At 46.9% G+C, this 9885-nt stretch overlaps 1 protein-coding gene across 1 annotated transcript in view; it reads left to right on the top strand.

Annotated features, from left to right (window-relative positions):
- The window catches only part of apoba (apolipoprotein Ba), a 71048-nt gene that overhangs the window by 48620 nt on the left and 12543 nt on the right, over positions 1-9885 (top strand). Inside the window, exons 24-25 of the mRNA XM_068023277.1 lie at positions 718-860; positions 9429-9850. Coding sequence (XP_067879378.1) covers positions 718-860; positions 9429-9850 — 565 coding nt within the window. The remainder of the gene's footprint in view (positions 1-717; positions 861-9428; positions 9851-9885) is intronic.

The raw sequence follows: 9885 nt of genomic DNA on the forward strand, positions 1-9885 counted from the left end.
ATAATTTTGCATTCAGTTCTGATCACACACTTTAGGAAGGATGTGAGGGCCCCTGAGAGGGTGCAGAGGAGATTTACCAGAATTGTTCCAGGGATGATGGATTTTAGCTACAGGTTCGGTTGGAGAAGCTGGATTGTTGTCCTTGGAACAAAGGAGATTGAGAGGAGATCTGATAGAGGTGTATAAGATTATGACAGGCTTAGATAAGGCAGGCAACGAAAAGCTGTTCCCATTAGCTGATGGTGCAAGGACTAGGGAGACACAGATTTAAGGTTTTGGACAAGAGATACGAGGGGTTTGAGGAAGTGAGGATTTTACACAGTGAATGGTAATGACCTGGAACTTGCTGCCTACAAGGGTGGTGGAAGCAGCAATGCTGAATGATTTCAAAAGGAAATTGGATGGGCACTTGAGGGAAATAAACTTGCAGGGACAGGAGAATGGGACTGACTGAATTGCTCTACAGAGAGCCAACATGGACTCAATGGGCTGAATGGCCTCCTTCTGTGCTGTAACGATTCTATGACCCCATGACTCTATAAGCAGGCAGCACAATGTTTGCATGCCTCAACAGGACTGGGTGCGAGGTAATCGTACATTACGATTCCCATGCCCGAAAATGGACCTATTCCAATTTTTCCCCCTTTGTCTTTTTCTCCGAGAAGGATTTGTTATACAAGGCACAATAACAAATACTTATGTTTTTGTTTTTGGCAGGCTATCAGTAGTTGGTTAAAAGAGGTTGCAGAAACTGCTCCATCTGTTGACAAGCTTCAAAGCATGTTGCAGGCTCTGCAGGATATGGACCTTAAGCAAATAAAATCAAGATTTATGCTTCCAGAAAATCTATTTCTAAAGAGGTAAGTCATTTTTTTTTAAGAGACAAGGAGTTGCTTTTAAAACTTTTCAAAACAATTTATATTTATGTCAGATAAGTCTGCTACCTCCAGCAGAATGTTAACATATATGACCCCTGCAAACACTAATTTTTAAAACAACATTAAATGTTTGTACCCCAGGCATAATATGCAGTAATCTTGAATAAAGATAACTAAGCTTTTCAGTGAAACTGAATCTGTAATACACTTGTGGCAACAAGTAGGCTTAATTTGTTGCAAGTTATATCGACAGTGACAAGTATGATATAATCTGCAGTTATACTGAAGACCGGAATAAAACAGTCAAGTGCAAAATGCAGCTGACAAGCCTGTCAGCTACATCTCACACTCTGTCCACCAGGAGACAGCTCTACCCATATGTGCTTACATTGATGCCCAGAGCTCGACTTTGTCATTGGCTCTTTTTATGACGTTGGGAAAACACAGACAGCAGTATCTATTCTCTTGTAATGTTAAAAAGACTCAATACTAAATAAATTTATGGAATGTCCAGGAGGTCCAGTGGAATGACTGAACACCCTTTTAAGCTGGGTTCATATTGCCTGGAGTTCTGTTCCATTTAGTTTGAAGCCAAAGCAACCTTTTGAAAGGGGCCCAATACCATTTGGCTTTAGTATACTTACAAGTCAAATTGGGACCTGAATCACATGTTGCAGTTGCACTTCGTACCAAAACGTACCCAAAGCCACTGCACATCAGTGTGAAAATGACAATATAGCTGCAGTCTTACACATTAAATGAAAACCCATAATGGCTGATGGAAAATTTCAACAAGTCGCTACATTTGCAACCAATCCTGGAAATAGAACTTTTTGAGGCATGTCCTGTGAAATTTGTCGTGGGTGCTGACTCATAATGGGCAACAGCACATTGGCAACCAGCTTTACACTCTGACTTATTTTCTTTTTCATCAAAGCAAATTTTATTCCTATATTTCAGATGGAGATGCAGCATTTCTTAACTTGTAGAAACTCTAATCTCATTGAAGACTACAGTAAACCACTTTTGGAGGGTGATGGTGAAATCACTGGTCTAAAAGGTGTTGAAGGTTCATTAACTGTAGCGGACAAAGACATTTTATAAATGTATTTGTTCTTAATGTGTATTAATTTTAGAAAATAGACTTTAAATCAAATAATGCTAGTATTATTAAATCTAGACATTTATCATGCAAAATTAAAGGTTGTTGTAGCAGCTTTTTAAAATAAGTACCAATTCTAAAAATATTTAAAGGTGTTCCTTTTTCATAACTAAACTTTTTATTCAAAGCTGGAGTTGGGTCTTGAGCATTGTAATGGGGAGCATTTGGTCATTGCAGGAAGAGCAGCAAGGACTCAAGATCAGTCAAAGGTGTGGCCGGGCCCTATAGTCACAAAGGAGAACTGGCACTGGCAGGTGTGCGGCATGCAAGAAGCAAACAAGTAGCTTTTGGAAGCTGGATTTTGGGGTCGGATCTTTAAAGCCCGCTGGGTGCGGGGTGGGTGTGAGCGTGATTTAAAGATTGCGTTCTCGGAGGTCAGCGCTGGATCCCGCTGCCTCAGGAGTGCGACACCATTTTTAAAGGTACACTGGGAGTAAGGGAACAGCATGCCTCCAATTAAGTGCCTTTTGAGCTCATTGAGAAGCTCGTTAACAGGCTTGTCAGCAGCAGTTTTCAATTTTTAAAGGAAGAGGACCGTGCAAACAACATTCTGGAACACAGCGTGGAACCATGAGGGCTATGGGAATGGCTGATTAAAATAATGCAGAGGCACAAAATAATGCTCAGCTGCTCCAAAGTGCCACACAGTAGCCATTGCTGGAGTTGGAAGACTTGCTTTTCTCAGTGGTGAGTGGTAGGAGTCCGGAGAGGGACGTTAGCCTGCTGGCATCACTTGGGCATCTGGGGTCAGCAGAGGAAGGCCTGGTTTACGCATAATACCCAGCTGAGGGAGGCTAGATAGGAACAGGCTACTCTGACACTGGGCAGAGCATCCAGGATGAGCTGTAGCAGATGCAACGTCCCAGAGAAGGAACACAGCAAGGGGCTGCAAGGGGAAGAAGGTGCTACCCAAGACATTGGGTCTATTGCCCAAGAGTCAGCCACCTGCAAATGACAGAGTGCCAGTGCCATAGGAGGCTGTGCCTATCCAGGTAGATGGTCTTGGACAGTTGTGCTCTGATATACAATGACCTGAGGCCTCATGGCCCCCATGGCAGCCCCTACCTCTATCTAGCAAGAATATTGTTGCCCTAAAATTCTATACAGCCGGCTCATTCCTGAGATATGCTGCCAACCTAGGTGACATCTTGCGATCAGCAGCTCATCACAACATCAGGCAGGTCACATTTGCCATATTTTGGAGAGTGGGGGATTATATCCATTTTGACACAAATGGGCTAGCGCAGGCACAGAGGGCTTTGGGCTTTACCACTATTGATGGATTCCCTCAGGTCCAGGGGGTCATTAATTGCACCCATGTAGCCATCAAGGCACCTACAGACCAGCCAGTCAGATTCCTGAACAGAAAGGGTTATCACTCATTGAATGTCCAGCTGGTCTGCGACCACAGGAAACGAATCTTGTAGGTCTGTGTCCGGTTCCTGGGCAGCTGTCATGACTCCATCTTGCTGGAGTCCCAGATGCTGCACCTCTTCAAGCTCACATCCAGACTCCATGGGTGGCTGCTGTGGGGATAAGTAAAGACGAGGCTCCTGATGCCCATTCAAAACCCAGACATGGATGGGGAGAGGTGCAACAACCAGATCCATCTTCTAACAAGGACCTGCATTGAACAGAGCTTTAGAAGAAACACTTCCGTTGCCTTGACTGGTCGGGTGGTGCCCTCCAATATGAGCCAGCCAGAATGTCCCGTATCGTGGTCGTCTGCTACGCCCTGCACAACATGACAGTGGAAGGAGGCCTGGAGATGAATGAAGAGGAGGAGCTGGAATACCACTCCCCTCAGAGGAGGACTGGGAGGAGGAAGAAGAGGAGGAGGAAGCAAATACTCCAGAGGTGGCTGGCGCCCAGGCAGCAAAGGACGCCTGTCAATGCTGTCCCAGACCTTAGGGTGAACTGCAAGCTGGCATGGCAGCAAGGGCCACACTGATGCAGCAGTGCTTCTTCGGATCTCCCCCAAGCTCTTACGGCTGATGACCCCACAATGCACCTTCCAGCATACAGAGCTATTTTTCCACTATGACCTTTACCTGTGATGTCCCATTGGCAGCCAAGAACATGCAGATGGAGTTTCCTCCGCCGACGTTGTCCTACATCATAAGACATTGGTCACATAACATTCTCAGGGCCCCAAATCCCTGCCACCCGCCCACAATGCGACTCCTTTTGAGATGAGACAATAATAACACACCTGACAGAGTGGTGAAATAAAGAAGTAATGTTGTGAGGCAAACAGAATAGCAGGTAGATGATAGCACCCAGCAGATGCAATAAGTGACTTCCATACCGTGGTGCTTTCCTCTCCCTAACACTTCTATGGGGTGCTCCCCTGTGGCAGAGGATGAGGTGGAGGCAGACTGCTCCCTACTCTCAGCCACTGGCTGAGATGCCCGTGCCTTCCATTCTCATCTTGGAGGTGCCCATGGGGCTCCTTCACAGGCTGCCGCACCTCCATCATAGCGGGGGCTGCCTCTATCACAGGGGCCTGGCACACAGATGGTTCCTGAGTCGGAGGGGGCAATGAGCCCAAGTGTGACGCCGGTGCCCCCTGAGGGGCGGCCTCTTCGTCTGCCAGAAGGACCTTCTCAGCCCTTTCCTGGAGCCTGAGGATGCTGGAAGAGGCCACCATAGCTGGCATCCACTCTGATCTTCTTTGCACGATCAGCGACACTGAGCAGTCAATGCTGCAGAGGGTTTCAGTCTTTCTGTGCATGTCAGCGCACTGCTCCTGCACTCACTCAGAGTGGTTCTGCATTTGGCTCTCCAAGAGGTTGCCCATTCTCTCAATGGAAAAGTTCATGTGATCAAATCACTGAGTCATGACAGAGCACATGCGCTGCATGAGCTCCTCCTTTGCCTGTCCAGGCATCAAGGCCTCAGGGAACTCCGACAAACAAGAATATCTGCCTCTGGTTCTCAAGGAAGGCCTTCCTTTTCTGTGACACCTGAGGTCCTGCACCTTCGCTCAGTGAAACATTGCTTTGTCTTGACTCCATCCTCTGAGGGGGACTTCCCTCCAGTGACTCTGCCTCACCCTGCTCCACCTGCTCACATGTGCTGTGAGGTTCACCCAGTGCTTCCCTTTCTACACTAACCAAGGTGGGTGTCTCTGTGCTGGTGAAGATGCCATGGTATGATGTGTCAGTGCAGGTTCTGTGGACTCCTCCCCACCCCCCCCCCCCCACCCACACCCCCACCACCACTGAGTATGTTGATGCTGATATAGCTGGTCCACTTTGATGCTACTTTGCAACTGACCCTGCAGGAGACACAAGAAAATAGTGATGAGAACTGGTCCTACCCAAGTGCACCAACACAACTAACCACTCAAACGACAGCTGTCTAAGATCCATAGCTCACAATGGTCAGTAGTCTCCTCAAGAAAGAGCTATCCAATGACGCCGTTGCTCATGGCATCCCGTCTTTTTTTCCCCCACTGAATGCTTCGATGGCAGCCTGGCGATCTCCGGTGCTGCCTCCTCCACTGCTGTCAGCATGTGGAGCTGGGCCACTTTGCCACCTGTTCTGGCCATCTCCTGGGAATTATGGGCTCTCTTCCTGCAGGATGCGAGGAGGGAGATTCATGAGGCTGCCCTCCCTCATCTCTTCCACAATGACATACACATGGGCTGATGTCCCCCTCAGTGATGTTCCAATCTGACTGTCGCCCCATTATGTGAGAGTGGCTGCATCTCAGTGTTGAAACTGTTTTTTTATTATTCGTTCATGGGATGTAGGCGTTGCTGCATTTATTGCCCATCCCTAATTGCCCTTGAGAGGTGGTGGTGAGCTGCCTTCTTGAACCGCTGAAGTCCAAGGGAGGTAGGTACACACACAGTGCTGTTAGGAAGGGAGTTCACTTACTCTGAAAATGTGAGGGAACTATAGACATTCTGTGCGGTCAGCTCACATGTTTTCTGGTGCTTGGAGCTGGTGTCCAATGAACTGGATGCCGCTGACTCCAAGAGGTAATTCAACTGCACTGGACCCAGGTCCTTCACGTGGATCCTTGGCTGCTGACTTCCATGGCCACCTCGATCCAATGCCCTCTTGATCTTGCTGGCTGGTTTTCTCCTTCCTGAGGTCAGTAATACCAGCTCTCTCGCTCTCTTTGATACTGCATCAATTAGTGGGTGGCATCAGAGAAACATGGTGCTGCCCGGGGACATGCCCATACCCTCTGAGGCCCTCTGATCTCCCTGGTGCTGCATTGCTGAAGGCAACAGCAAGCCTAGTCATGGCTGTCACTTGCCTTTTAAAATTGCCCTCAGCAACCAGTTCCTGCCTCCAGAACACTTCTGTCACCGCTAACTAGATAGTGGACTCACCCAGGACAATTAACTGTTTGACATTTAAAAATAACAGCACGGGATTGGGACCCAGAAATGTTCCAGGCATCGGCTTCCCTACCCTTTAACGCAAATCCAGCCCTTGGTATCTTCAAAGCAGATCATGCTGATAAGCATACTACTCTTGCAGCACATATCTGGGAGGCACAGCTAAGGGGGTCTCAGATGTATGTAGCAACCTCAGTATCTATCCAGGAGGCATAATTTGAAGGACACATCAAAGGTAAATAAATTTAATTATGGCACACAAGTATGACATTAAAAGTGACAGACTGACATGATGAAAATAGCGTGACAGAAATAGCATAACAGAAGGAAGTGATGAGGTTTTACTTGACAGGAAGTGTGTGCATTCACAAGACGTTTAGTATTATAGATAAGTTCTCACTCATTGCAGTTGTTCTTGGCCACTTTCTCATACAGCCAGTGAGGGCAGTGCTCTCTGAACCATAATGCTCTTCATTGCCACCTATTCTGTAATTAGAAATGATAGTTCTCCAGTGGTGAGCCTTGAGACAGAGTGGTGCTTTGTCACATTTAACATCTCAGGAAGGTTTCCCAAAAGAAGCTCCAACACCAAGACTCAATTTCAAGTACCCTCATGCAAATTCAATGTTGTATGAGTGGAAATCCATAAAGCCCTAAAAACACTCCTTTTGAAAAATGTTTTCATCCCTTTGAGGTCAATTTAATGGCTTTTATATTACTCACCCACTCCTCCCCCCCCCCACTTCCATCATGACAGACAGGAGAGGATCTGTGGGGGTGGGGGGTAGGGGGTGGAATGGGTTTAAACATTTTTTAATGAGATATGCGTTCCCAACCCACTGATCCCATTTACATGGCGATGGGTTTTGAGGCACGCGAGTGTACCATCGTGAATAAACTTCATTAATATATTTAAATCAGGTTCACACAGTGTAATTGGGAGCTTGATTTAAATGTTGCTGCACAGGTTTTCCAAGGCTTGGGAAACCCGGCAGTAAAAGAGAAGCAGGAGCTGTTGGCTGAAGATGGAAAGTGCTTTTTGCATCATTCCTTGTTCCAGGAGAAGCAGGAGTGCACCTCTGGCTGTTCAAGAAAGTCTTCAGTCTCTACTCTGCTTGTTTGTGGCCTCTCTCTTCCCCCTGCCGCCATCCCCCCCACCCCCGCCACAGTAATTGTTGACCTCACCTCACAAGCACCAAACTCCAGCCTTCCTCCATCTTGATTGCTGGGGACCGTCCCCAGGAGGCGCCAGCTGCAGCCTGCTGCCACTGGTTTTCCCACCGAGCAGTCGACCAGTCTATCAATTTGGCTGGGTGTCAGGCAGAATACAGAGAAATAGAATTATGGTGAGTTACTGCTGTTAAATTTGGCAGCACCTCCACACTGCATGGCTTGTTGGGTTTTCCCCGTACCCTTCCCGCCTCCCTATAAATATCAGAGCTAATGAATCCCAAATTAGTAATGTCTATGTAAGAGATAGGGAAACTGTACTGTGATAAGAATTATAAGCAAGTGTTTATAACTGATTTATGTTGCATATTCAAGACTCCATGTAGCCTCATCCCACCTCTCCTTGGTGATTTCTTCCTGCCTTTGGTCACTGTGTGCTTTGGCTGCTCTACCATTGGTGGATGCTTGTTTGATCACTGTTTCTCCAGTTGGAATTTTCCAACTAGTTCTCTTTACCATGCCATGATTCATCTTGCTTTCAAAACCCCACTAAAAAACCTACTTTTCAACTGTTTTCAATTCCCCATGCTACCCTTTCTATAGCACTGACATTTTCCTAAAATTGGTGTTCACCATATCCCTTTCCTCCTGACTGTAAAGTGCACACTACAGGCTGGATTTTGTTCCCAGCCTGACATCGGCTTCTGTGGCAGGAGGGGCAGCTGCAGCCACGGAACCCGATCCTGGGATTGCCGGGCCTGATCTTCCTGGCGGCAGGGAAGCTCCGTAGCGGCCCATTCATCACTCTGCGATGGGACCCTGCTTTCCATATGCTAATTAGATCTTTGGATTAATTTAAATGTAACCTGCAATGATCTTATCTTCAGCATGACGTGCGGCACTTACGTGCCTTGACTATCCCATCCAGGGAAAGCTGGTACCACCGAGGTGTGGAAGGAGTCAGCTCTGCACTATTTGTAAAGTAAAGGTGGAGAAGGGGTCAACTCTGCAGTATTTGTATAGAGAAGGGGGCAAGGGCTCAACTCTGCAGTATGTATATGGAAGGGGGGGGTGCGGCGAAGGGGTCAGCTCTGCAGCAATTTTACAGGGAAGGGAGCGAAGGGGTCAACTCTGAGGTATTTGTATAGGATAGGGGTCAACTTTTTATTTTTTTTTAAGTTTATTTAGAGATACAGCACTGAAACAGGCCCTTTGGCCCACCGAGTCTGTGCCTACCAACAACAACCCATTTATACTAATCCTACATTAATCCCATATTCTCTACCACATCCCCACCATTCTCCTACCACCTACCTACACTAGGGGCAATTTTTAATGGCCAATTTACCTATCAACCTGCAAGTCTTTAAAGGTGGGAGGAAACCGGAACACCCGGCAGACACAGGGAGAACTTGCAAACTCCACACAGGCAGTACCCAGAACGGAACCCGGGTCGCTGGAGCTGTGAGGCTGCGGTGCTAACCACTGCGCCACTGTGCCGCCCTGACTCTGCATTTTGTTGAAATGTCTGCAGGGCTGGCAGCCTTTTAAAAATGGCACCAGCACCTGCTCACACATCAGGTGAAGCCGTGAATGGCGTTGCCAAAGCCATCCCCCACCATGTGATTGGTGGGGAGGGGGGCAGCTGTGAATATGCTAATTAGCCACCTGCCACAGAATCACAGCGGTATGGGTTCTGCACTGGGTGGCGGCCATTTTCTGCACCCGTCGCTGCTCTTGGCAATGGGACAACAAAGTCCAGCCCAATAAATGCAACTTTTTGTACTTTTGATATGTTTTATGAAAATTCTGTAGATGATTTCCTTGCACTTTATTTTTTTTGTTTTTTCTCCCCTACAGTCATGGTTCCATCGCAGGTACATTTAGCAGCCAGAAGATGACTATTACAGTTCCAATTCCTTTTGGTGGAAAAGTGACTAAAGAAATCATACTTTTTCCGAGAACGTTCAGAGTACCCCCAATGGCTACAAAAGTGCTTCGAATCAATTCACCACCCCAGGAATACACCATTCCATCAGTATCTATTCCACTTGTTGGAGAAGTAACTTCCATTCCATCTATTACTATTCCTAAGACATATGATCTCCGCCTTCCTTCAATTGACAAGCTGGAATTCTCTACACAGATGAACAGTAATTACTACAATTGGGCCTCTACCTTCACGAGTGAAAGAAGTACAAAGAAAGACAGGAAACAATTTTCTGCTGATATAGATATTCGAGCAGCCTCAGTACTGGATTATCTGTCCTATCAACTGAAAGGTAAGAGATTTCTCCTTGAACCCTTTTGAAATAAT

The sequence above is a fragment of the Heterodontus francisci genome, chromosome 3 (assembly GCF_036365525.1).
Source record: "Heterodontus francisci isolate sHetFra1 chromosome 3, sHetFra1.hap1, whole genome shotgun sequence".
Taxonomy (NCBI): Eukaryota; Metazoa; Chordata; class Chondrichthyes; order Heterodontiformes; family Heterodontidae; genus Heterodontus; species Heterodontus francisci.